General features: G+C 47.9%; 8 protein-coding genes across 8 annotated transcripts; 2 read left to right on the top strand and 6 right to left on the bottom strand.

Annotated features, from left to right (window-relative positions):
• Positions 1 to 1,503: 1,503 nt before the first annotated feature.
• On the bottom strand, positions 1,504 to 3,185 carry ONS95_007106 (uncharacterized protein; the record flags this gene model as incomplete). Its single annotated transcript, XM_058500601.1, has 3 exons — positions 1,504 to 1,836; positions 1,885 to 3,006; positions 3,066 to 3,185. The coding sequence occupies 3 exons, from the start codon at positions 3,183 to 3,185 to the stop codon at positions 1,504 to 1,506; spliced, it is 1,575 nt and encodes a 524-aa protein (XP_058349417.1).
• A 325-nt stretch (positions 3,186 to 3,510) lies between these two features.
• ONS95_007105 (uncharacterized protein) lies at positions 3,511 to 7,639 on the top strand (the record flags this gene model as incomplete). Its single annotated transcript, XM_058500600.1, has 3 exons — positions 3,511 to 3,526; positions 3,616 to 4,013; positions 4,061 to 7,639. The coding sequence occupies 3 exons, from the start codon at positions 3,511 to 3,513 to the stop codon at positions 7,637 to 7,639; spliced, it is 3,993 nt and encodes a 1,330-aa protein (XP_058349416.1).
• A 432-nt stretch (positions 7,640 to 8,071) lies between these two features.
• Positions 8,072 to 9,471, top strand: ONS95_007104 (uncharacterized protein; the record flags this gene model as incomplete). The annotated part of the gene is made up of 3 exons (XM_058500599.1): positions 8,072 to 8,173; positions 8,231 to 8,541; positions 8,613 to 9,471. 3 exons carry the CDS (start codon positions 8,072 to 8,074, stop codon positions 9,469 to 9,471), a joined length of 1,272 nt encoding a protein of 423 aa, XP_058349415.1.
• Positions 9,472 to 9,888: 417 nt separating this feature from the next.
• ONS95_007103 (uncharacterized protein) lies at positions 9,889 to 10,693 on the bottom strand (the record flags this gene model as incomplete). The annotated part of the gene is made up of 2 exons (XM_058500598.1): positions 9,889 to 10,402; positions 10,461 to 10,693. The coding sequence occupies 2 exons, from the start codon at positions 10,691 to 10,693 to the stop codon at positions 9,889 to 9,891; spliced, it is 747 nt and encodes a 248-aa protein (XP_058349414.1).
• A 44-nt stretch (positions 10,694 to 10,737) lies between these two features.
• Positions 10,738 to 13,405, bottom strand: ONS95_007102 (uncharacterized protein). Its single transcript, XM_058500597.1, has 11 exons — positions 13,189 to 13,405; positions 13,112 to 13,132; positions 13,014 to 13,062; positions 12,728 to 12,960; positions 12,605 to 12,638; positions 12,517 to 12,551; positions 12,343 to 12,463; positions 11,951 to 12,294; positions 11,776 to 11,898; positions 11,323 to 11,728; positions 10,738 to 11,268 (listed from the first exon to the last, which is right to left on the bottom strand). Exons 1-11 carry the CDS (start codon positions 13,318 to 13,320, stop codon positions 11,102 to 11,104), a joined length of 1,665 nt encoding a protein of 554 aa, XP_058349413.1. The 5' UTR covers positions 13,321 to 13,405; the 3' UTR covers positions 10,738 to 11,101.
• An 829-nt stretch (positions 13,406 to 14,234) lies between these two features.
• On the bottom strand, positions 14,235 to 19,175 carry ONS95_007101 (uncharacterized protein; the record flags this gene model as incomplete). Its single annotated transcript, XM_058500596.1, has 12 exons — positions 14,235 to 14,555; positions 14,607 to 14,738; positions 14,789 to 14,929; positions 14,990 to 15,157; positions 15,214 to 15,631; positions 15,743 to 15,898; positions 15,969 to 16,000; positions 16,049 to 16,468; positions 16,521 to 16,813; positions 16,868 to 17,934; positions 17,985 to 19,068; positions 19,127 to 19,175. 12 exons carry the CDS (start codon positions 19,173 to 19,175, stop codon positions 14,235 to 14,237), a joined length of 4,281 nt encoding a protein of 1,426 aa, XP_058349412.1.
• A 536-nt stretch (positions 19,176 to 19,711) lies between these two features.
• Positions 19,712 to 21,094, bottom strand: ONS95_007100 (uncharacterized protein; the record flags this gene model as incomplete). Its single annotated transcript, XM_058500595.1, has 4 exons — positions 19,712 to 19,765; positions 19,825 to 20,499; positions 20,579 to 20,586; positions 20,668 to 21,094. 4 exons carry the CDS (start codon positions 21,092 to 21,094, stop codon positions 19,712 to 19,714), a joined length of 1,164 nt encoding a protein of 387 aa, XP_058349411.1.
• Positions 21,095 to 22,537: 1,443 nt separating this feature from the next.
• On the bottom strand, positions 22,538 to 23,422 carry ONS95_007099 (uncharacterized protein; the record flags this gene model as incomplete). Its single annotated transcript, XM_058500594.1, has 1 exon — positions 22,538 to 23,422. One exon carries the CDS (start codon positions 23,420 to 23,422, stop codon positions 22,538 to 22,540), a length of 885 nt encoding a protein of 294 aa, XP_058349410.1.
• Between the last annotated feature and the right edge of the window lie 53 nt (positions 23,423 to 23,475).

The following is a 23,475-nucleotide window of genomic DNA, read 5'->3' as shown; positions in this document are numbered from 1 at the left end:
AAGACCTGAAAGAGAAAACAGAGCAGAGAGAGAGGACAAGAGCGAGACAATACCTAGCCAGAAACTCATCAAAGCCACTGATTAAATACCCCAAATTTTCCATCACCTTATCCTCCCAGATCATCCATCCTTTCCGATTACCCGGAATCCCCCTAACACTAAACCCCTGTCTCTCAACACGAGTAATCAGCATAACCAAGTTCTCAAAATCCTCATTCATTACGAGATTACTTGACTGAGCAAGGGCTGCGCCAATCAGCAGTCTTTCTTCCCATCTTTTGGAATCATTTTTGATTCAAGTCCAGCGCGGATCGCATACCACCCGCCAGAATACATCCTTACCACTCCCAATTCTTGCCTCACTCCGCTTTCCCAGTCTCAACTTCTTGAGAAAATCGATACAGTATCTGTCCATCCTCGTAATCTTATGTCGCACTCTCCAGAGGACGAAAGTTGGTGCTGAAAGGAGAACGCTGGTGGATTTTGGCGGAATTGCTGAGCTTAGTGTCGTTGATGGGGAGGAGCAAGTGGACGACTTTGAGAGACATGGGATCGCCTTTAAGACGTCGGGGAGTTAGTCGATGCTGGCTCATGAGATGTGAGTTTGTGACTTAGGAAAAAAAAAGAGTCTGTAAGAATATTCATCTTGAGGAATTCATTGCAGGAGTCATCCTTGTTGTGACCACTTGACTAATGTATCTGAATGACGCTGTAAATAGAAGCCTAGGGTCTGAGTATCAGGCTTTGAACGAAAATGAACAGCCCTTGATCTTGCTCCGTTCACAAAACGAGAAAATCCCAAAGTTGTAACAATGTCTGAATGATTGACAGTCTGAACGAAAAAAAAACCATCATTCCTCAAGGTATCAGCTCTTTTTACATATCTCAATTTCGCAACGTTCTCAGTCGCAGTCGAGAACAACAATTTTCCATGCTCGACATGAAGATGCTTTTGTATGAAGCGGGATGGATTCCTCCCGTGTCAGCACTGGTGGCGTTTTGACTCTCCTCTGACTGGTGGCCGTCTCAAAGCTTGGCTCGCAGGTGTGGTTCCGCCTCCATCTGTGCGCCAGAGGAGGGCTGATGGCGTTTTTGGAGTAAAGTAGTTGGTGCACGGAGATGTGCTTGTGTATTCAGCTGATGTCTGTACCATATGTCTGAGCTTCGAAAATCTGAGAGGTCTTCAGGCTTGAGAGACAGGTGATGTGTTGCAAAATGGTTGTTCCTGGGGTCTCCAAGAAACATGGACTGCGTGCAAAACCACGGTCGACTATTCATCTTCATCAGATTGACGACACAGATATTTCAAGCTTTCAACTACACCCTTTGACATGCTTCAGAATAATAGACCGCCGCAACTGTTGGTTGTTATTAGACAAATGTAGCTGTCGACTTCCAATTTTCGAAGAGAGCATTGCTCAAAAAAGAGACAAAGCCGGCAAGAGTGAGGGTTAGCTATCGGCGGACATCTATGAATGTATATGAAGAATCTCCAAGTCTCACTCATACCTCATCGTCGTATTCCATATGATATTGATCGACTTTGACAAGCTCTCGGCTTCTCTTGCATGTCTGTTCTCCAAGGACATCCCAAGTATATTCTACCAGACGAGATTCGTACTTGGCATGAAACTTCTTGCAATGGGGAAACAAAAGCGAGAGCTGTGACAATGGAGCTCCGATTTTATCATCTCGGAGAATCTCAATGATTGCCTTCTGCATCTGAGGGCTTTGATCCACAGAATATGAAGGAGATTGGGCAACAAGTTTCAGTCGCTGGAGACTTCTGATTTTGGAAAGCTCGCATATGATAGTCCAGGTAGGATGTCCAGGATCCTGCAGCTTAGATTAAAGACGGAAGACCACTGTTGTACAGAGACTTACATAGTGGGCAACTTCCACCCTATCAGGAAACGTGATTGAAATTTCAAGGTCTATCAACACAACACACGAACTGCGGAGAGCAATCACATCCTCGAGAGACGTGTCCGGGTCCAAAAACTCGGGACTACGCAACCTCAAAGCTCTCAAAGTCTGTCCAAGCGTGATTGTGATTGCGGGTATTATTTCTGAGACAAAATAGCATGTTACAAAAAGCTCCTCAATGTCCCCGTTATCTCTGATTAATTGCAATATGTCTTGATTCGCCCTTTTGTGATGTTTCACCTCCACCTCGGTTGGTGAAAGCGGCCCAAGTCGTGGACTAGGAGAGTATTCGAAAGACTTCAGACCCGCGACGAAGAAAGAAGAGAATGATCCCATGAATGTCGGTACAGTAGAAAATACTATCTCGCTCCTTGACGACAACTTACTCAATTTGGAGAGATCCCAGAAACTATGCTGGGAGATGGGATGTCCAAGACCCCGAGGAGCTGTTGTCGACCACCTGGCCAAGAAAAGATCCCTGAGGGGAGGCATGCGGCCATGAATAGGGTGCCAGGACTCAAATACCCTGCTGCCCATTATGCGCAGAGTTCTCAACTTGACAGAGCGGACAAGCAAATCTCGAAGCTGATCCATATCGCTGTCACGTATTCTCTCCATTACATGGCTCATCAGATCGAGGGAGACCAAGTTGGAATGTGTGATGGTGGGGAAGTTGATATAGAGGCCATATGGTGGTCCAAGGGGGTTACTTTTCCGTACGTTGATATGAAGCCGTAGGTGTGACATTTGGTCCGCAAGAGCAACTTCCGCGGGAAAATTGGCGGATCGGTTTAGGGTCAAGTACAGACGATACTCCAAAGATTTCAGATGTGGACATTCCGCCATAAATTCAACAAGTCTAGCTGGGAACGTTGGTGTGCTCTGATTTACGACGATGTTCTGAGAAAATTTCCGAACATTGGATAGAACATCTTTGCCAAGAGTACTGGGTCGTCGTACAAGATGATGTGGCAGGACTATAAATGTCCGATAATAGTATGGGGTTGAGACATGGTAGAGTTTCCAAGAGACCAGGCGCAGACTGCGAAGGTCATGAGAATCTGGGCTTTGCAAATGCAGCTACAGCCGATCGTTAACACACAATGTCACAGCCTTCTTTAGCACTGGCACCAAATTACCAGATGACCAGATATCATGATCCACAGCTCAATACTGAGCATATCTCCAAAGCGAGGTCGAACCAAAGGTACATGCGTTCCAGGCTGCAGCTTGCTCATCGCTGTGGATATTCCGGCCATCTTGGACAAAGGCTTTGAGAGCACATCAGGTATGATTGTTTGATGCTGAAGTTCTCCTTCGAGATACCTTCGATATGAAGTAATAGGTTGTCGCTATTCTTGCTGGACGTTCGTTGCTGTGAGCTGGAAATGGGAGAGTGGAGCAGTTTGACTCGGGAAGGCAGCTCGTTGCCAAGAACATGAGTCAGCAGCGCGTTCTCCTTTCGAAGCTCAAACGCGACAGATCAACATTAAGCCAGGGTTGCGATAGCAATTGCTACGCCAAAAAGATATCAAGCTGGCGCAGATTCAAAGAAGAACACTGGAATCCCGATGATTCTGCAGCATGTCTGAGCTTGCAGGTCCGTACACGCCATCCCTTTGCTGGTTGATTTGACTCCGTGGAGAAAGCTCCAGTAGCAACAAAGACGCATGCTAACATACTCAATAGTCGGCCAGACAGTCCAGCTCGCCGATGGTCGCATTGGAGTAGTCCGCTATGTTGGGCAGACCGAGTTCGCAGACGGGGATTGGGTTGGAGTGGAACTGGACAGCTTCGATGGTAAAAACGATGGCAGTGTCCAAGGACAGAGATACTTCGAGTGCGAACCTTCTAGAGGCATGTTCCTCCGACCATCAGCAGCTGTAGTCATCCAGCAAGCACCAGCACCTGTGCCGAAGGCAAATGGAGCTGCGGCAAAGAAACCTCCGAGACCGAGCAGTGTAGGAGGACCTGCTGTTGGAAGGAGGTTGAGCACTGTTCCCGATGCGGGTGCAGGGAAACGGATGAGTATGAATGCTGCAAGTCCAAGTCCAGCGACGAGGTCACGACCATCCAGCATGCTACGGGTAGGTCATATTTCCTATATTATAGATGCTTTCTAAGATCATAATAGTCTCCCACCAAGTCTCCTACCAAACAACTTTCGGCGGCGACCTCGACTGCATCTACCCCTCGAACTGGAACCCCTTCTAATGCAAGAAACCCTTCCATCACGATGTCGAAACCACGACCCAGCATAGGAGGTACCCGAACATCTATGGGCCCGCCAGCTAGGCCTGCTTCCCAGACACGACCTTCGATCACAGGTGCTGGGACTCGATCGACTGCACCACCCTCACGGACAACAAGCGGGCGGACATCTCTAGCACCAAAGCCAAGGATACAGACTGGTGAGAGGGTGAAATCAATCGGGAGTCAATTAAGCAGTGCCCAAGCTAGTGAGGGCAGTGGACAAGATACTGGTGATGAAGACCGAGGAGCATCGCCCGTCAAGAGCGACGAGCCGACGTCACCAAAGCCGATGAGTCCAGTCCTTTCAAGAACAGCAGCAGGAGACCGATCGCACGCGTCACCCGCTTCCAGTCGGAGTACCGCATCGCCTGTGGTCCAGCGAGGCACTGGAGGGAGCACAGCTGCGAGCCGGGAGATCGAGGATTTAAAGACCAAGCTGCGCCTCATGGACAAGAAACGGATGGAGGACAGAGACAAGCTCAAGGCATTGGAGAAGATACAAGCCGAAAGGGACAAGTTCGAAGGCATCATCCAAAAGCTTCAAACGAAATACCAGCCACAGCAACAGGAAATTACAGATCTACGAAAGCAATTGAAGGAAGCTCAAACACGATTCGAAGAAATTGAGAATATCCAGGCCGAACATGATATCGTGGTTGAGATGGCAACCTTGGACAGAGAAATGGCCGAGGAGACTGCAGAGGTCTTGAAGACTGAGCTAGAAGCTCTAAAGCAGAAGACCGAGGAGCTGGAGTTAGAGGTAGAAGTGCTACGAGAAGAAAATGCTGAACTCGGGGGAGAGATGAGCCCAGAAGAAAAGACTAGTGCTGGGTGGTTGCAACTAGAAAGGAACAACGAGCGATTGAGAGACGCTTTGATGCGTTTGCGTGACATGACCCAGCAGACCGAATCGGAGCTTCGAGATGAGATTAAGAGTCTGGAAGAAGATGCTCGCGAGCTGGGATCAGTGAAGGAGCACTACGACGTGGCGAAAGAAAAGCTAGCATCTTCGGAGGCCGCCATTGAGGATCTCCGCCAGCAACTCGACAATGCCCTCGGAGCTGAAGACATGATCGAGGAACTGACCGAGAGGAATATGAGCATGAATGAGCAAATTGAGGAACTCAAAGCGACGATTGAGGACCTTGAAAGCCTCAAGGAGCTAAATGATGAACTGGAAATCAACCATGTCGAGACTGAGAAGGAGATGCAAGAAGACATTGACTTCAAGGACAGCATTATAACCGAACAAGCAAGACGAGCTGCCCAGCAAGAAGAGACGATGGAGGACATGGAATACACCCTGTCTCGATTCAGGGAGCTAGTCACCAATCTTCAAAGCGACTTGGAAGATATGAGGGCATCACATGCCATGACGGAGACAGAGTCGGAGCAGTTGAACAGTCGTTCCCGTGCCATGATGGATTTGAACATGAAGCTTCAGGTTTCGGCTGCCAAGACACAAGTCAAGACCATTGACCTGGAACTTCGTCGCTTGGACGCGCAGGAAGCATCAGAGCATCTCGCCATTGTTCAATTGTTTTTGCCCGAAGCTTTCCATGGGGACCGAGATTCTGTTCTAGCTCTTCTGCGATTCAAACGGGTTGGCTTCAAAGCCAACTTGCTCCACGGTTTCGTCAAAGAGCGAGTGAACGGACATCCTCCTACTGGGCATGAGGACGATTTGTTTGCAGGATGCGACGTTCTCGACAAGCTGTCATGGGTCTCTGCTATGTGTGATCGCTTCGTCAATGCCATCAGCCACTGCACGGCTGAACAATTCGCCAAGTACGAAGGTGCTCTGTACGAACTTGAGCCGGTTGAGAGAGCCCTTAATGGATGGATCGATGGCCTCCGACGAGACGAGCTCAGCGAGAAAAGATGCGCAGACGAGCTTCAGCGTACGATTGCCCTCATGTCACATCTGGCTGAGGTGCATATCTCGCCAGGCTTGGCAAGCTATGCTGATGAGGTGCACATGCGGACTTTGGTCATGCAAAGCCACCTTGAGAATGCAGCTGCCGCCATGGTAGCTGCAAGAATGATGGTGCAAACTATTGTTCCCAGTCAAGGTGATGAGGATGAATTGGCCCAACACTTCTCTCGCAAGACAGAAGCGGTGATCAGCCATACAAGAAGTGCAAAGGTTGTCATCGGTAAGGCCGTCAGAGCCCTCGAAGATCTCAAGACTCGATCGCTTTCTCTCACCCCGGACACCCTTCAGACATTTGAGCAGTGTGAGACAGCTACGGAAGAGCTTGCCAACTTTTCTCGTCATATCGGTGACGATCTTTACACTCTTCTCCACGAAGAAGGTAGAACTGAGCCATTTACCTACCTCGAAGTTCAAAGCACTGTTCATCGAACTACGTCTAATTTGTTCTCCTCAAGCGAGTCTGATCTTTTCTCTACTTATTCAAACAAGCTACGCACTTTGACGGCCTCATTAATGGATCTGGCTGCTCTTGCATCTGATCTTGAAATGACTCAGGAATTCGAACGCGCAGCAGCTCCATGGGTCACCAGATCGGGAGAACTTAAATCGTCGAAGATCGTGCCCGTTGACGCAGAAGAAGAAATGCGCCGTCTCAAGGATGATAACCATGAACGCGCCAGGCTCATTGCAATGAAGGATCAGACGCTTGAGGAGGCCTCGGTCAAGATTGAACTTTTGGAGAGTCGTATGAGGGATGCGACAAAGAAGAATGAGAAGATCTCTGAGCTCGAGAGGAAGATTGAAGATGCTAAGAAGCGTGAGGCTGAATTGACAGAATCAATCGAGTCGCAGAACAAGGAACTTACTTCTATTGAAGCTGACCGAGAGAACTGGAAGAAGGTAGCCGAGGATGCAAAGGCTCTTGGTGTCGTCGCGCCCGGTACAAAGGCTGGCCAAGAACAGGCTGTGGCAACAGCTCGCGAAATGGAGGCTCTCAAGACAGAGATCGCCAGTCTCCAAGCGGCTGTCCGATACTTGCGAGAAGATAGCCGACGAGCCCGTCTCACCCAGTCGCAACACTTGGACTGGTTAGATGCACCTTTGATCAAGCCCAAGAGTAAGGAGGAGCAGCGGAAGGGTCTCGTTTTAGCAGAAGGGCAAGATGTTCTCAACGAACTTCTTAATCTTACCTCGACTGCCAAAGTCTACGATCTCAGCGCTATGCCCAAGAATCGACTTGCATGGCGTCCAGCAAAGGCCACACCACAGTACCACGTTGCCAAGCAGAGAGAGAACTACGAAGCCTGGAGTAGCTGGAAAGACGGCGTTGTCAAAAAGGCTCGCGTTCTGGAAGAGCGGGATGCGAATCGTGCAATGGAGAAGAGGCTCAGAGGAGGATTAGCTGCACGAGTTCTACTTAATTTGCCAGATCTGGAAGGTAAAGGCGTTCGTCCAGGGGGCGAGGTCGAAATTGTTAATCCGGATGATTTCGAAGGGGTCAGGGGCAGGCTTGGATTCGTGTGAAAGAAGCATTACATTATACCCAGGAGAGCTCTTTTTAGCTATGGCTTTGTACAACAACAATGTCATAATGTTCTGTTATTATGTATTGCAGGATTGAATGTCTAGTACTATTGTGAAGTGCCATGCATTTCCAACACTCGAGCTGACAATGAAACAGCTTACTTGTCATTTTCAGAATAGTCAACAAACCTGGAGATCTGCCAAGCGAGATGAGGGGGTGGGGGTGAAACAGAAGCGGCTGAATCAGCAAGGCCGGCCGAGGCTGGATGGCTGATTGGAATGTCACCACAAGAGTCGGACGAGGCTCTGAAACAATCCCAGGGGCCCCTTGCGGCTGGACACAAACACCTTGGCCTCATCACCATGAAGATGAAAATACCATAGGTGTTCGTAACACCTTCTACTTCTTGTAGGCATTCTGCCATTGCCACTATGCGCATCCTTCTCTGCGTTGTTTACGCAATTGTTGCAACGGCGGCATATGTTCCTGGGAAGGTATTCGATAGGTTCATTACGATATGGCTCGAGAACCAGGTATGCAGCATATACAGTAATTATTTCAACACAGGCGTGTTCTAACATATCCGCAAGGACTTCTCCAAAGTAAGTGCGAATGGAGAGATTGCAGATCTCCGTAAGCAAGGCATCCTACTCACGGAATACTACGGCCTCACTCATCCCTCGCAACCGAACTACATTGCCTCTATATGCGGAGATTACTTTGGTTTAAATCATGATGGAATCGTCAAGATCCCGTCGAATGTGTCTACGGTGGTGGATCTTTTCGATGCGAAGAATATTGAGTGGAAGGGTTATTTCGAGGGCATTCCTGGTCCGGGATATATGAATGAAGGGAGTACTAGTAGCGATGGGAAAGGGTGGGATTACGTGCGGAAACATAAGTGAGAATTATTCTACGAATAGTATTTTTGCAGTTGTACGAGGAAAACTGCTCACATTGTACTCCTTACAGCCCTTTCGTCTCCTTCGAGCGCATTGCCGGAAACGGAACCAGACTTGCCCAAATCCAAGACTTTTTCTCTTTCCAGCGCGATGTAGAGAGGAATGCTCTCCCCCAGTACGCCCACCTTTCACCAGATATGCTCAACGACGGTCATAACACCTCTCTTGCATTCGCAACATCATGGATCAAATCATTCCTCACCCCGCTCCTCTCCAATCCTTCCTTCATGGACAAAACACTCATCCTCTTAACCTACGACGAAAGCGAAACATACCCTCTCCCAAACCGTATCGTCTCCCTCCTTCTTGGCGGCGCCATCCCAAAATCCCTAAAAGGCACCAACGACAGCACAATTTACAGCCACTACTCCATCCTCTCCACCATGGAAAACAACTTCGGCCTCCCCACACTCGGTCGCTACGACGCCGGCGCCAACGTCTTCGACTTAGTAGCCTCGCAAACAGGCTATATCAACCACCCTCCACAATCCTCTCACCCAATAAACAACTCCTTATCTTATTCGGGGTTCCTGAATAATGACCCTTCGAAATACAAACCTATCCCGTCCCCGAATTTGCAATTAGCGGGAGCGGGAGATCGCGGTCCGGAAAGAATGGTTAAACTGCTTTGGGTGACGAGGGAGGCAGAAAAGACGCCGTATGATGGAAGTGGGAACTTCTTTGATGGAGGAAATGGGACGCCTGGGTCGGAATGGGAGCCTGTTTATAAGGTTCAGGCGCCGGAACCCGTCTTTACTGCAGTGCCGAAGGCAAGTCCGACGAAACACAGTGCTGGTGTGAAGTTAGGTGTTTTGGGTATAGAATTTTGGATTGCAGCGATTCTGGGTACGTTTCTGGGAATTTGCTGATCTGGTTGGCGCTTGGGTTTGAATCTTGGACGGGACATTGGATATAGACGGCAAGATTTGGAGACATGGAGTTGGATAGGGCAGGGAGTTGGGTGTATGCTTTTGTTTCATTGCGGTACAATCTGGTGGAAAGCACTTTCATGTTTACTCGCCTTTCCAGCTGCTTCTCACCCGAGCAGTTATCGTCGAGAATTTTCGCTCCAATCTCTAACCATGGACTGAGGAACGAGATGGTAGCGAATGAATTGCATCTCATGCTCCCTCGAAAAGAGAGGCTTGTCTTTTCTCGTTGACTTGCATTTTTTCATCCTATGCAAATGTATCAGGGTGAATACATCTAGCTTGCTTCGTTCGTTCGTACACATTAGCTGTACATCACAAACTCCTGCCACGTCGAAAGTAGCCCAAGCACAAGCATCAAGCAAAGAATGGAAAAACATCGCCAATTGTTGTCGCATTAACCCCGTTTCCCCCAAAACTCTCCATAATCACATCTTGTTGCCTACCACTAGTCCACAGCACCAACAGCGCATCCCGTTGCGCACAAAGTCTCGCGGAAACGATATTCCTGCTATCTACACAACGCGCTGGTCTATCCGCTGCCGGTCTCGTACTCGTACTCGTCACCCCACTCAGGAAATTCTGGTCGTTCATCCAGGGATTTGCTGTAAGCCCAGCGATGTTGTTGCTGTGGAGTGTGGTTTCTAGATTACGGATTTGATCGAAGCAGGAGCTGTGGGCGCGGATACTGGCTGTGTCGTGCTTGCACCAGAGGTGGAAGGAGTAGAGGGTTAATGCGTCCATGAAAACTGTGTCTCGGGCGAAGTTGAGGAATAGTTTTCTGGCTCCGAAGCGGAGTTGGTGGGGATTGAGGCGGTGATATTCGTGGTAGGATTCTGAGTATGCGTCTGCGAAAGCGGGCTTGCCGCCGCTACGGCATGTTTCAATAGCTTGTCTCTGTCGTATATTTCAAATGAAACAGAACTTACAATGCACCTTGTTGAAGATTGAAACTAAGCAAAACATGGGCCTCTCGAGGAGGAGGACGGGGACCGTGTGGCCTTCGAGCTGCCCACGGTCTTATGTACTGGGCAAATTGTAGGCGGAATTTGACTTCAATTGTTGGTGTATCGTCGTTGTACCCAAAAGTTTCATGAACAATCATAAGACGGATTTCGGCGGGTAGGCGGCGATAATATTTGAACTCGATTGCCATGACCATGAATCATTGAACGCGCAACGATATCAAGGTAGAACTTCAATTTACGCGATGCATGACTTCTAACTCATCAATATACAATCGTGGGAAGCTGGACGAAATCTGGAGTGACAAAGAGAGTGAGAATTGTGTTGTACAAAGACAAAGACACAGAAGCTGAGTCCGGGAAGTGCTCTGGGAATTACTATTTCACCGGATAAAAATGATAGATCTTTGTTCTCGGTCGTCCACAAGTTGAGGATAGAAATTACACAATGCGGGATTGGAAAAGAACTGCTTAAACCATGGAAAGCCCCTGTCGTTGACCACTCAACAATTCATGAATTCCATACCGGCGAGCTTTAAATCTGCCTGAATTATGTGAATAAAGTTTCTGCTATCGCACTACCCTTGCTGGAACTTTGTGGAGATCTATTGTTTTAAAGTTTCTTGGACAGTTTTTCTGCCTTCAATTTGACCTTCTCCTGGAATCTCAAGAATTTGTTTGATATGCTGTTTCGACAGCCATTTTTCTTCTGGCGTGAACCACCAAGACAAAACAGCGAAGACCGTTACGGCACTCATGATTACAGGAGCGTCTATCACAGTGATTAGTACCAAGATTGAAGTTTGGCTATGACTTCATGACTTACAGTTCAAGTTCTGCCCTGAAACTGGGAAGACATAGGGCGAAAACAAGACCGCTACCACCCACAGATTCCAGAAAATCCCAATAAGCTGGAATGGCTTGCTCAAACGGCCTAGACTCCATCGCGATTTCGGGAAATCATTTGGTGTGATGAAGAATCGGCCAAAGCATATTAATCCATATGCAGCCGCTGACGGCACACCCGCTGCGGAGATGAGAGACGTGAAAGCTACCGAGGACGGCAGGATGGTGCATGTGACAAGTGAAGCAACTATCCAGATTACTAGCACAGCATTTCGAGGTTGTCCTTCTCTGGAGACTTGGGAGACCCAGCCAGAGAACGGGAGGACGCCATCTCGTGCTACGGCAAATACGAGACGTGAAGCTGCAACGACTGCGATGGCTGTATTCTGATTTTTGTTAGCAAGAGAGATCGAAATAGGATGGACATACGAACAAACCATAGAGCAGTAATGCAGATGATATTCATAAATATATGACCGCCCTTTCCGAGGATTACTGCGTAGAGGGGAACAAATGGCTGAGGTGAGCCAAAGGAGAAGAGAACATCTGGTCCAGGCTGGGTATGTTAGTTTCATTGGTTCTACATTTAGATGGAGAAGGGTACGTACCACGCAGAACAAAAGTAAGATTATTGTAAAGAATCCCCCAATTCCGCTGACAACCGTACTCCAGAAAATTCCCTTGGCAGCATTTACGGAAGCATTTTTCGTCTCTTCAGCCACATGACCAGACGCATCGAAGCCGATCAGAATTCCAGCAGTCGCAAGATACGACAGACACCAGTTCCAGGCTGGAGGAGCACCTGTCCCATTGTAGGTTGTCATGAAAGCTTCATGAGCTGTGCGGAATCCGTAGGTGTTTGCGGTGCCGATTGGTAGCCAGACGAGGTTCAGGATGAAGTCTAGAACTACGAAAGAGCCTGAGAGGTAGAAAATGAATCGGAAGAGCCGAGCTAGTATCGGAGTTAGACTGTCTTGAGACTGATGGAAGGTAGACTTACGAGGTAGGAAGTTCACCAGAACTGCAAGTGCGAGCATCACTTCCGTGCATATCCATTGCACTGCTCTGAATTTGATGCTGCTTGCATCTGACGGGAAATTTACTTTGAAAACAGTTATTTCCTGATTCACCTGTGTAAGTAAACTTTAGTAAGGCTTTTGCTATCAAGACTTACGGAAAGCATGTAATTGACAGCCGCCTGCGTGTTACCTATCATTGTGTCAGCAGCCAGAGCAGAGTTGAACCAAGATGGAATGCCTTACTGGCACAGAACGTTGTCCAAGCAGTGGTTGACCACTTTGTGAGTCAGCCTAGTTCTTCAAGTACAGTCTTTAATTCAAGATGACGAAGGAAGGAAGTCCATCATTCTGGTATCCTGAACATACCCAAGCAACAATGAATCCCAACAAACGCCCATACTTTGGCCCACCTGCCTCTGCCGCCCAAAGATAAATTGATCCGGCCGACGGTAGCGAAGAGCAAATTTCGGCGATGACAGCAGCAGTGATGAACGTGAAGACACAGGTGATGACATAACTTGTCCAGTACGCCAAATTTCCACCAGCGGCGATTCCAGTACTGAAAGTCACTCGCACTCCACCAACAAAATAAAGCGCAGCTGCAGACTTGTCAGAAAATTCCCACTAAATCGAGATCAAATAGTGAGTCTACCGAATGTCGTGGAGAAGTTTTCCAGTAATCCATATGTCCTGTGGAGGACCTGGCAAAATTTAGTAATTAACTGAGGTTGGCAGTGGTGGGGGTAGTACAGGTTTATACCCGATATTTCTCTATTAACACCCGATCAGAAAATGAAGTCTAAATGTCTTGCATATCATTATCTTACCAGTAATGCATCGTCTGCTTTATCTTGGAGCTGTTCTCGGGTTTCTTCTTCGGATGAATCGGCGTCATCGGATGGTCTTGTCGCACCTTGTATAACTGTATTTACAGATCTCGAATTGTTTTCTGAAGACATATCTTTGGTTATGAATGTTGTCTCAACACGAACATGTCATAGTAGCAAGATATTGAATTAGTATGAATTGGAGTTGCGTTGGACATGTCAAGTGATTGAGAGAAGAAAATTCAGTCGGAATGTCGGGTGATTATTCATGGCGCGATCTAGTGCTCGCTTAGTTGGGCTCCATAAATTAAAGCCATAGACCAGGAGGGGATCAGATACAGTAGAGTACGGAAGGTTACGCTGATATACGAATTTTACAATTGGGTGGCACTGTCTCCTAATGTAGCTAGCAGTGCCAGAAGGTAAGAAACAATATGTTCCCGGCCTCAATTTTATGACACATCTAGAAAATTAAGCAGGGCCAACGTGAGACTAGGAGTGGCCCAGTGGAGAAGGCCACAATCTAGAGTGGTTGTGAAATTTTGAGTTTTTGCACATACGGAACTGGTCAAATATTTAAAGGTGTTCTAAGCGTACAATGCTGGATACGAATGCTCCACTAGTGCTGCAACGTACCGTAGCAATATGAAGTCGGATTTAGCACGGATTAAGATTCCAGTACCTTGAGACGCAAGAGAACCTTAAAATGAGCACCTTTATGGTGCTTATTTAAAACATAAGATTCGAATAGTGAGCGAAGGAATGCGGGGTGCCGAGCGTTTTGGCGAAAAGCCATCATAACGAATACGACTCCGTGAAACTGACATCTACCCAAATAATCATAGTGATGGATGTTTGATGAAAGCATGTGGAGGATTATTAGGATCAGTTCTACTTCTCAGACCCAGTATAAGTTAGGTATCGTTTAAGATTGGCATCAGAGCCTGGCTAGGTATGCTCCCTTCGCCGAATGGCACATCACGTGTTGTTGTTTACCCCGCCCCACACATTCGCTTGTGCGAGACCGGAGGTCAAAAAGGTTACTATCAAGCCGCCTTCGATGTTCTCTCCTCACTCTCCAAGTTTTCCTCCACATGTTCCCTCCTTCTTCTCAGCCCGAAAAAAGTCCCCATAACTTTAGCTGACATCTTTGAATCAGTATCATGTCCCCCTGTTCCATCACTAGCATTCTTCACTTTCCCAGGTCTACCCCATTTCTCCCGCCTGAAACGCTCCCATTGCTCGATGATGTTTTCCAAACTCAATGCCAATGTGTATGTACCCAAGATGAAAATGACGGTCAAAATAGCAAAGCCATTATTTCCAGCTTTGTTCATGAAATCAGCATGTTCAATTGCGAAGAGGCCCTGCGAGAAGTTAGTGCTGAAACTCTCATATGAAGGAGAAGAGAGACGTGCGGTAATAAATCCAAGTGGTAAATATGCAATGGTAATATATGTCAGTATTCTGATATTGTTTCCCTGCTTGATCGTCGTTTTGCTATCGCGAAGTGCGGTTTGACTGTCCTCAACATTGGCCACTGTAGAAATCTGGAGACTGTCAGAATCCGCCTATAAATTCATGAACGTAGATCACGTACTCCATCGCGGAACCCAGTGACTTGAATGATTTTCAGCTGTGTGCTGACTTGGACGTCTGACAACATGCCATATCGTTTCTCGAACTCTTCGATGACGTTGTTGAATTCTTGGAGTAGATCAACGTGCTGCTGTCCAGCTTCCTATATTCCGGATTAGAAGTATAAAAATGAGAGCTGCCGAGTTTTTAGACTTTTCCTTACGTGCTTCACTGTTCGTGCCATCGCCTCTTGAGCCTTTTTTATCTGAGATAATGATGCTGATAGCCTGTCATTGAAGACACGTAAGGCTTCGAGACCCCACAGCATTTTCTTCAACCTATCTACTGCCTCGTTTGTACCCCATACCAAGCCTTCGAGCAAGACTATCTCCTATAGTCTTATTAGCGAGCCCTTTATAGAAGAGCTTTCTGCGTTACGATGCATACCCCTAAGCCAACGATGACATCCAATCTAGAAAGAATCATCTCATACTCCCCCGCCAACTTCTCACAAAGATGCCCAAGCAGTAACAAGAACGCCAAGCATCTCCCACAAGCTTGTTGATGTATGAACCTCTGGAGCACATCCGAAAGCGCGTGTATGGGTTGCGTAATAGATTCCGAGTCCGTGAGAGAGGACCAGATAGAACATATCCACAAATGGCCAGCTGGATCCCCGGTGATGACGATCGATGAGCACCGCTCTTCCACAACATCTGTGGGTTCAGCAGATCCCGTTCTCTTGGGGGCTGTAGTTCTAGAGCCAAGTCTGGCAATGCTGGTAGGTGGGAAATCGCCATTGTTTCTGTTCTCTTTGAACATATGCGCATGAGCTTGTGAAATGCTAACGGGTCGGATGCTCCAGCTATTTGAAATGATATTAGCCAGATGTCCAGGAATAGCGCCATAAAACAGAGGAAGTGCTTTGGATTCAGAGCGGAAGGGGTAGCAGTGACCAATAAAACAATTAACTTACTACGATATTGTAATGCTTGTTGCCCACATTGTCACTTCACGACTCTCCGTAAATCTCGAAACGGAACCGAAATAATTATCAAATGTATCAAGTCCGTCTGGATGGAACATGTATATAAAAGCTCCAACGAGAACTGGGGTACACTTTTCTGCAAATCTACAGGTTGCTCGTCAGACAGCCATCCGTACAAATCTGGCATTGAGAAGAGAATGCAGAGAATGCTCACAGTATACGATGCTTGGCTCCAATATCGACCAACTTGTAAGAGTTAGCAAACGTTAAAAGAACCCTGGAGACAAAACGTACACTGTCATTGAGTTTATCAAGGAGAACTTTACGATATGAGTCCAGCTGATCGTAGTTGTACGAGTCAGTAGCCTTTTTGATACCCACAACACGAGAATTACGCTGCCCCTCACCATGGCTTAAGCGACCAGTCTCAGACACAAGAGGTCGATCTGCATTGACCAAGTTTTGCAATGTGATATCCTTGGACTTAAATGTAAAGTTCTTCGAAAGGTGCAGATCAAAGACACCCAAGAACTGTAGCTCGGCAGCAGGGAGCTTGCTGTTGATATTTTCCGGCGTGTAACTTGGTTCGGCGATAATATCTATGCCCTCGCGCCTGGCTAAATACTGGCGGACATCTTTTCGCAGAGGGACGTCTTTTGTTTGTTTGGCTTGATACAAGTCGGGTGTGTCTTGAATAGATTGTACCCATCGATCCTGGTCTGCATCAGTTATTGATCAACATTAATGGAGAGTGCCAGTCGCTTACTGGATGATAGAGCTTTCCTGGCTTGCAAGAGACCCAGTCAAATGCTTTCACCTGAAAGCTCCCTGCGATATCTTCTTGCACAAGTAGCTGTCTCATCTGCATCAGATGTTCTTTGCTTAATTCTTCTTGCAGCTTCTTCATTTGCAGAAGAATGTCACGTATCGTATCCTCCTCTGATGGCTCTGGTAAGGTGTCGGAGTTCCTTCTCTGAACAGATGGCAATTCTTCAATGTCATGAACGGAGTGACCTAGTAGATCGGCTTCTGCTTCAGAAATTGGAGACTTCAATTTTCCTTCAAGTTTGTCAGCGAGAGGGTACGATGGATTAGGAGAGAGTCGACAATTACCTTCAAACTTGAGGTCCAATAAGGTAGCACAGATGACACTGACAGGTTCGATATCCCACCACTTTCCAACCATGTTGCCATCAGCACGGTCCCAGGATGTCATGAATGAGTAGTCGGACATGAGAAATTCGAACAATCTATCTCTCGCAGCTTTGATATTGGCATCGTCTGTTACCCTCAAAGATCCCTGATGATTGGTGCATTGCAGTTCCCAAGGGCCATTTGAGATCGCCTGTGAGCCTTTCCACGTCTTTGGACCTGGATTGAATCTCGTCGTGCGCTGCCTCTGCAAGATTATTTTGCGACTTTGCCTCGCTCGTGACAAAGCTAGGCTCGCCGTTGACGATGCAGGAATTGCATCCAATTCAAGCTCCTCACTCACGAGAAGTACACGGTCCAGCTCCTCGTTCTCGATAGAATAAGAATCAGCCTGGGCTGTCTTTAAGCGAGAAACATACTTCTCGAACTTCTGTTGTGTTCTGATCACCTCTTGCCGGTCAAGCCCTGACAGAGAAAACCCGTCCGCTGCTGTTTTATTGGTGTCTGTTATAAATTCCCCGTTGCAGATCAGGAACAAACAGCTCATGTGAAGCCATTGCAACACATCGTTCTTGGGAGTTGGCTCCTTGTCTCTTGATGCACGTTTCTGCACCGCTTCGTAGGCCCGTGTCAACTTAGGTAACAAAATCGCAGATTTGAATGTGTCTGATGCGGCTTGTGGACAATGATTCATTACGTACCAGACTGCAAGGGTTGCATAGCAGGCTTGATTGTATGACTGATCGGTATGCATCTGCACTCGATTCTGTTCGCACCTCCGTAGTCGCTTGGATGGCTGTGTCTCCATATCTGGTGCGGCTTTATCACTTCTGAGTGCAAGTAGCAGACGCCTGGGTTTCATGTCGGTGTTGATCAACCATGTGAGAATTGATGTTATGGATCCAAGAAGTGTCGATAGATATGCAGCACGTATTTTAACCAGAGGCTGAAAACGCTCAAATAGATCTGGCTCCAAATGGCGACTGCGTATGAAATTATATGCTTTGACGAGGAGGCGAATTTGGAAACTATGAATGAATTTAGCAATTTCCTCAACAGAATTCTTAACATATCTTACAAGCTACTCTGCACGTTGACGTATTGAGGGGTCATTATATTGCAAATCAGCGCGGTTTCGTCACTTGAATTGGAGCCATTAGCTCCTTCAAGAGGTACTGAAGAGACCCCTAGAATTTGCTCCACCCCTCTACCAATGACACAAACATCAACTGCCTCACTGGCTTCATAATTGGCTGAGCACAACGCGGTCCATAGTCGATCAGTCATCCTTATTGAAGTATTGGATATCCCAAGATAGTCCTCCAGCTTGGTGAATATGGACACTTCGAGTCCAGACGAGCTCGTGCCAATGTCTCGAAGTGAACACGTCGATACGTTTATAACAGGCTCTCCGAATCGAAGCTCAATCTCATGTACTGACGAAGCATCAACTTCTGATCCACTGATGTCATCATGATCGGGCCCATGAAGAGGGGTACTTATGTCTTGTCGGATACCGTCGATGAAAAGATGCATCTCTAGTGTCTTCTTGTATCTCTCACTGACACAAGCGAGTCCAATTCCTGAGCTCAAGTGGAAAGAGTCTGGGTCAGGCGGACCTCTGTTGGAGCAAGGACAGCCAAATTGCACCACACCCCCGATCTTCACTCTAACTTTCTTCTTCTCCAAACCATCCGTAGTGTCATAATCGCTCAACGAGCTCTCATGACCCCACTTGAGCCGAATGACTTGTATGAGAACACCGTCCCTAATGAAAGATATCTGCTCATAACTACCGCTGCTCAAATCCAGCACGTTGTCGTGCTTATTTCTCAGCTCATACTTTGTATATGGCCACCTAAGATTTATCCAACCTTGTGCCAGGCGCTCTCCAAGTTCCAAATCCGATTCATCACCGGTGGTGTTCAACCGAGTTCCAAAAGTGCCTTTATTACCAGAGTCATCTCGACGTTGAGATCTGGATAAAATAGCATCTGGAGTATTCGGAAAGTGCCCTCTTACAAACACGATCCCGCATGTTTCGTCAGGAGCTGTGAGCTGCAAAAGTTCATGCCAGTCGGTGACTGAAGCAGTGTATCCTCCGGATCCAAAATCACTTGACTTCGCGGGCTTAGAAACTTCATAGGTTGTAAAACATTGAGCTAGATGAAGTGTCAGATGCTACCTCAAAGGACTGCAAGGCTGGCAAAGGACACGCACATTTTTCAAGGTCAGCTAGCCATTCGAAATCAAATGAGTGGGTGTTCATGTTGAGAGCTTAGACAAGGACAATATAGTAAACCAAAATTCAAGAAGAAATGAATTCGGCAGACATGGTAACAATCAACCCCTGAATGAAAGCACCAGCAAGTGGAGCGGTGGTGGAAAATGAGTTTAGAACCATGGAGCCGCAAATAAGAGCTGTGAGGATGATGACGTGAGATAATGATCTTGTACGACCACAATCGTTCCGCCCAGCATATTGCGGTGTGCCTAGGTTCCAGGGATCTTTCAGCTTATCATCTCGTGTACCATCACTGATAGGCTGCCTTATTCGCAACACGGGCTCAGCCGCCCGCCCGTGCCGCAGTCTAAATATTCCTTCCAGCCTCGAGCCACTTCCAATACAAAAGCTTCTCGAGCTTTGTATGAGCATCTCAAAAGGAATCCAAAGAATACTAGAACAACTAGAACGAGGAGCCTGAACTTTGGATTTCCTGAAATAGTGGGGCGTCTAATTGCATGTATTACAGCTTTTCGTCCTTTCGATTGTAGTTTAGAAAATAATTAAAGCCACCCCTGCACCTACAGACACTGGTAATAGTATGGAGGTGAGACTCCTTTGCATGTGTATGGCGACTAATAGACAAGCAATCATTAGCACGTACATTAAAGGACGACACCTGAAAGCAACTAACCTCGCAAACCGTACAACCCTTCCAATCATTCCCACCACATTGATCCCAATGCTTAGATTTACAACCACTTGAACCGCCAGGTACAGCCGACGCCGTTGTTCTAACTGAACTCACTGTCTTAACTGATGTCGTTGTTCTTAGCGAACTCGTTCTTACCGAGCTCGTGGTTCTCGTCGAGATCCTACTCGTACTCGGCGGGCCGGTGGTCGTCGGTCTAGCACTTATCCTCACTGTAGTGGTGCTCGGTTTCGGGTTCCCCGGCGCCCACGGATTCGTCCCTCCACCCGGCTTCGTTACCGTCGTCGCAGAACTGCCATCACAATATCCCACCCATCCGCTCAAGCTCATATTCTTGAATACTGTACTCATACCACTCATCCCATTATTCTGGCACCCTTGCGCCCGATCTGCGGGCTGTATGTTTGGGATTGAGGGCGGGTATTCGATGTGGAAGACTGGTTTGCCAGCTGCGAGAAAGGCGCTGTAGGAATCGCATTCGCCAAATGCGGCGCATTGCTCGTTGACTGCGAATTGCATGATGGGTGTCAGGTCGGGGAGGATGTCCATGCTATTTTTTAGGCCAATGGCGAGGTTTAGGGAGGAGGCTTGGGCGGCCATCCATCGTATGTATTCGATTAGGACACCGCGTGTCAAGTTGATATTGTTTGGATTTTGCTGACAATGTGTTAGCGAGGTTAATTTGTGAGTGATTTGCCGAACAGTGCTGGGTTTTTCGATAGAATGGGAGTCATACATAGCCATCTGTTCAGCTTAGCTACATGCTCAAAACTTCAGCGTTATAATGTAGCGAATTGCCACAGGAAAGCAGCAAGTGATGCATACCTGTATTGTCCGGATCCACCCCATCACATCCCTTTGCCGCTGCCAGCCGTATCCTATTCATCATGATCCTTCTAACATTCGCATTATCCACTTTCAGCCAATACTCATTTGGCCATTCCGGCGCCAAAGACTGACCCAAATCTGCACTGGTAAAGTTCCCTGCGTCAGGTCTCCAAGGCTCATACGTCCCGGCGCTGAAGTAACATATCACGATCTTCCCCTGACTCTGAAGACCAGAAATCGTAGCTGCATCAGTGTCGAAGAGGTCAATATCGAATACTGCTGCGTCACTCGGTACGACTTTTGGTGATGCCGCGAGATTCGGTATGCTGTCTAGGATGATCTGAAATTTCTGCCCAACTTTGAATACTGCTGCGATTGAAGCGCCGCTGTAGATGCACGCCCGGAGAAGTTTTGACGGGAGCATCTTGGCGGAAAACCTTCAGAGCTGGAACCCAATACTCCACAGGCGGGAAGGAGGGAGAGGAAGGGCTCCACTGCAGGTGTATTTAGATGGAGTAAGTGGGAGGCAATACATTCCAGGCAATTCAAGACAAAGCACCCTTGCAGGTCCAACAAGTCTTAGCAGCTGTCCAATTATACATGAAAACGGTTCTGATGGCCAGGCCACGTAAAGAGAATGCCATTCAATTATGGAAAAACAGTCAGAATCTGCATTGAGGAGATATCAGCCGCTACGTAGTCCACTAGGAAGGCTTCATGATATTGTACAGCAGGGTCAAACTCGATCATGCAAATGATAGATGTGGAATGCTTTTCCACAGGGAACTTCTCCGCTTCGGTAAGCTTTCCAGATCAGCCCTCTGGCTTGGCTAGTAATGTCGTGGAAAACATCTGCAAATGCCGGACAAAATGTCTTTCTTCCGGTAACCAGGTAAGAGGGAGGTTTTGCGGGGTGCAGTGCGCTGTCGGTAAAACTCCAGGTTTCATATGCATGGCACCTGAAGATTTCGACGCATTCCTGGACTCGAGCGCGTAGATCCTATTTTACATACGGAGAATAATTGAAACCTATGGCGGGAGACATCTTGCGTAAAACTTGCGGCTCAGAGTGCTGATCTGTGCCGAGTGAGGTTCTCAAGGAATTATATGTAACCAGGATCGCGGAAATCAATAATGATCCTCGTAAATTAAAAACGCGGGGAAAATAAACAGCCTTGATGAGTTCTCCTAGGAATTCATCACGCCATTCCAGGCCTTCGGCTAAACAGAGTTTGGCACCCTCAAAGTCTCTAGACTTACATAGCTCATAACAGAGGAATGTGTTGGAATGTGCAGCTTTGGAGGTTTGAGCAAATCTTCCTTGCGTTGCAAGTGTCAGCACCAAGCCAGGTCTAGTATGCATGCGCATTCATCCTCGGCGGTGTGAATGGTCTCGAAGCTGGTGTACGCCTATGGCGACTTGATGGAGTGCCAGAGGCTTGCCCAACGAAAGGCCATCGATTGTGTCGAGATCAGGCTCTGCAGCCAGAATCCCGAGAGCAGCACAGAAGCAGCTTCCAGAGATGTAGCAGTTTCGTAAGAAGTCACTAAATCATGGTGACCTCAACTAAGTACTCCTGCAGGGAGGTTTTGCCCATCGTCGGTCACTCCTTGCTATGTGAGCTGTGTTTTCCCCCAATGTTTCTTCACAATCTGGCGTGATGCCTTTCAAATGAACCCAGGCAGAGTCCGCCTTTTCTCGCCCGCTCCTATCCTGGAAATGCATCAAAGGCGGAGTGTAAGAGAAACTGGTGAAGCCTTTGACGGACCAAACCCCAAAATCCGCATTCTCTGGCCATTCCTGCTTGACATGCTCTCACGATGGCAACTTGTGGATCTGTCAAACACTCTGCCAGGAAACGTCTACTTAGCTAGCCGCCGAAGCAGCCGTATGAATGGAACTCGACGAAGGGTCTGAAGTAGAACCATTCGTAGCAGTAGCTGTCGATGAACCTCCAGCCATAGGAGCAACTTGATCCTCAGTCAGAGTATCGCTCACAACCTCAACGGCCTTTCCTTTCCCCTTATCTCGAACCTCACTCTCTGTGCCATCCATCTGGGTATCTCCATCTGCATCAACATTCGTCTGATTTGGCGTTTCCAGGGGTGGCGCATCGCCCATAGACCCGGCATCCCTCTCCATGCTCTTTCCCTCTCCTCCCCCTTCCAACCCAATAGCAGGCTCTCTACCACACTCCTCATCTCTACTCCCTTCACTACTAGTCTCCCACTCGCTCCCAGTATAACTACTTCCCTCACTCTCACTCCCCCTTTCCACCAATCTCAACGTCTCTCCCAACACCAAAAAATCCCGCTCCAACATCTCTGCCCAATTCTGCACGTTCCCCAACTCCTTGACCCTCTTCATCCCCTCATCCGCGACCTTCTTCAGCTTATCGCTCTCCTTCCTCAACGCCTCTGTCGCCTTCACTACATCTTTCTGCTGCTTCTCAAGCTGTTTGGAGTTGGAGTGCAGGTCCTGCGCGCGCGAGCGAAGGGTGGTGTCCAGCGAGGAGCCGATGTTGGTCATGGAGGCTTCGAGGGCAGCGCGCGCTTCGGCGATCTGGCGTGCGGTTTCTGGGGAGTGGATGGAGGGAGAGGTCATGCTGATGCTTGGGGAGTGCGTGGAGGAGGATGAGGAGGGGAGGGTTGGAGAGATGGAGGTTGGTGGGTTGCCATGAGGGTTGGTCAATGGGTGTGTTGGTGGGGGAAGAGGGGGGGGCGCTCCTGAGCTTGAGGCGTGGGCGGACATGTTGTATGCTCTTGTTGATGACTCCGTAGACTTCACAACCTGTGAATTATGTT

This window comes from Cadophora gregata (genome assembly GCF_030347475.1).
Source record: "Cadophora gregata isolate MNR1 chromosome Unknown scaffold_19, whole genome shotgun sequence".
NCBI classification, from domain to species: Eukaryota; Fungi; Ascomycota; class Leotiomycetes; order Helotiales; family Ploettnerulaceae; genus Cadophora; species Cadophora gregata.
This window is presented reverse-complemented; position numbering and strand designations above follow the sequence as displayed.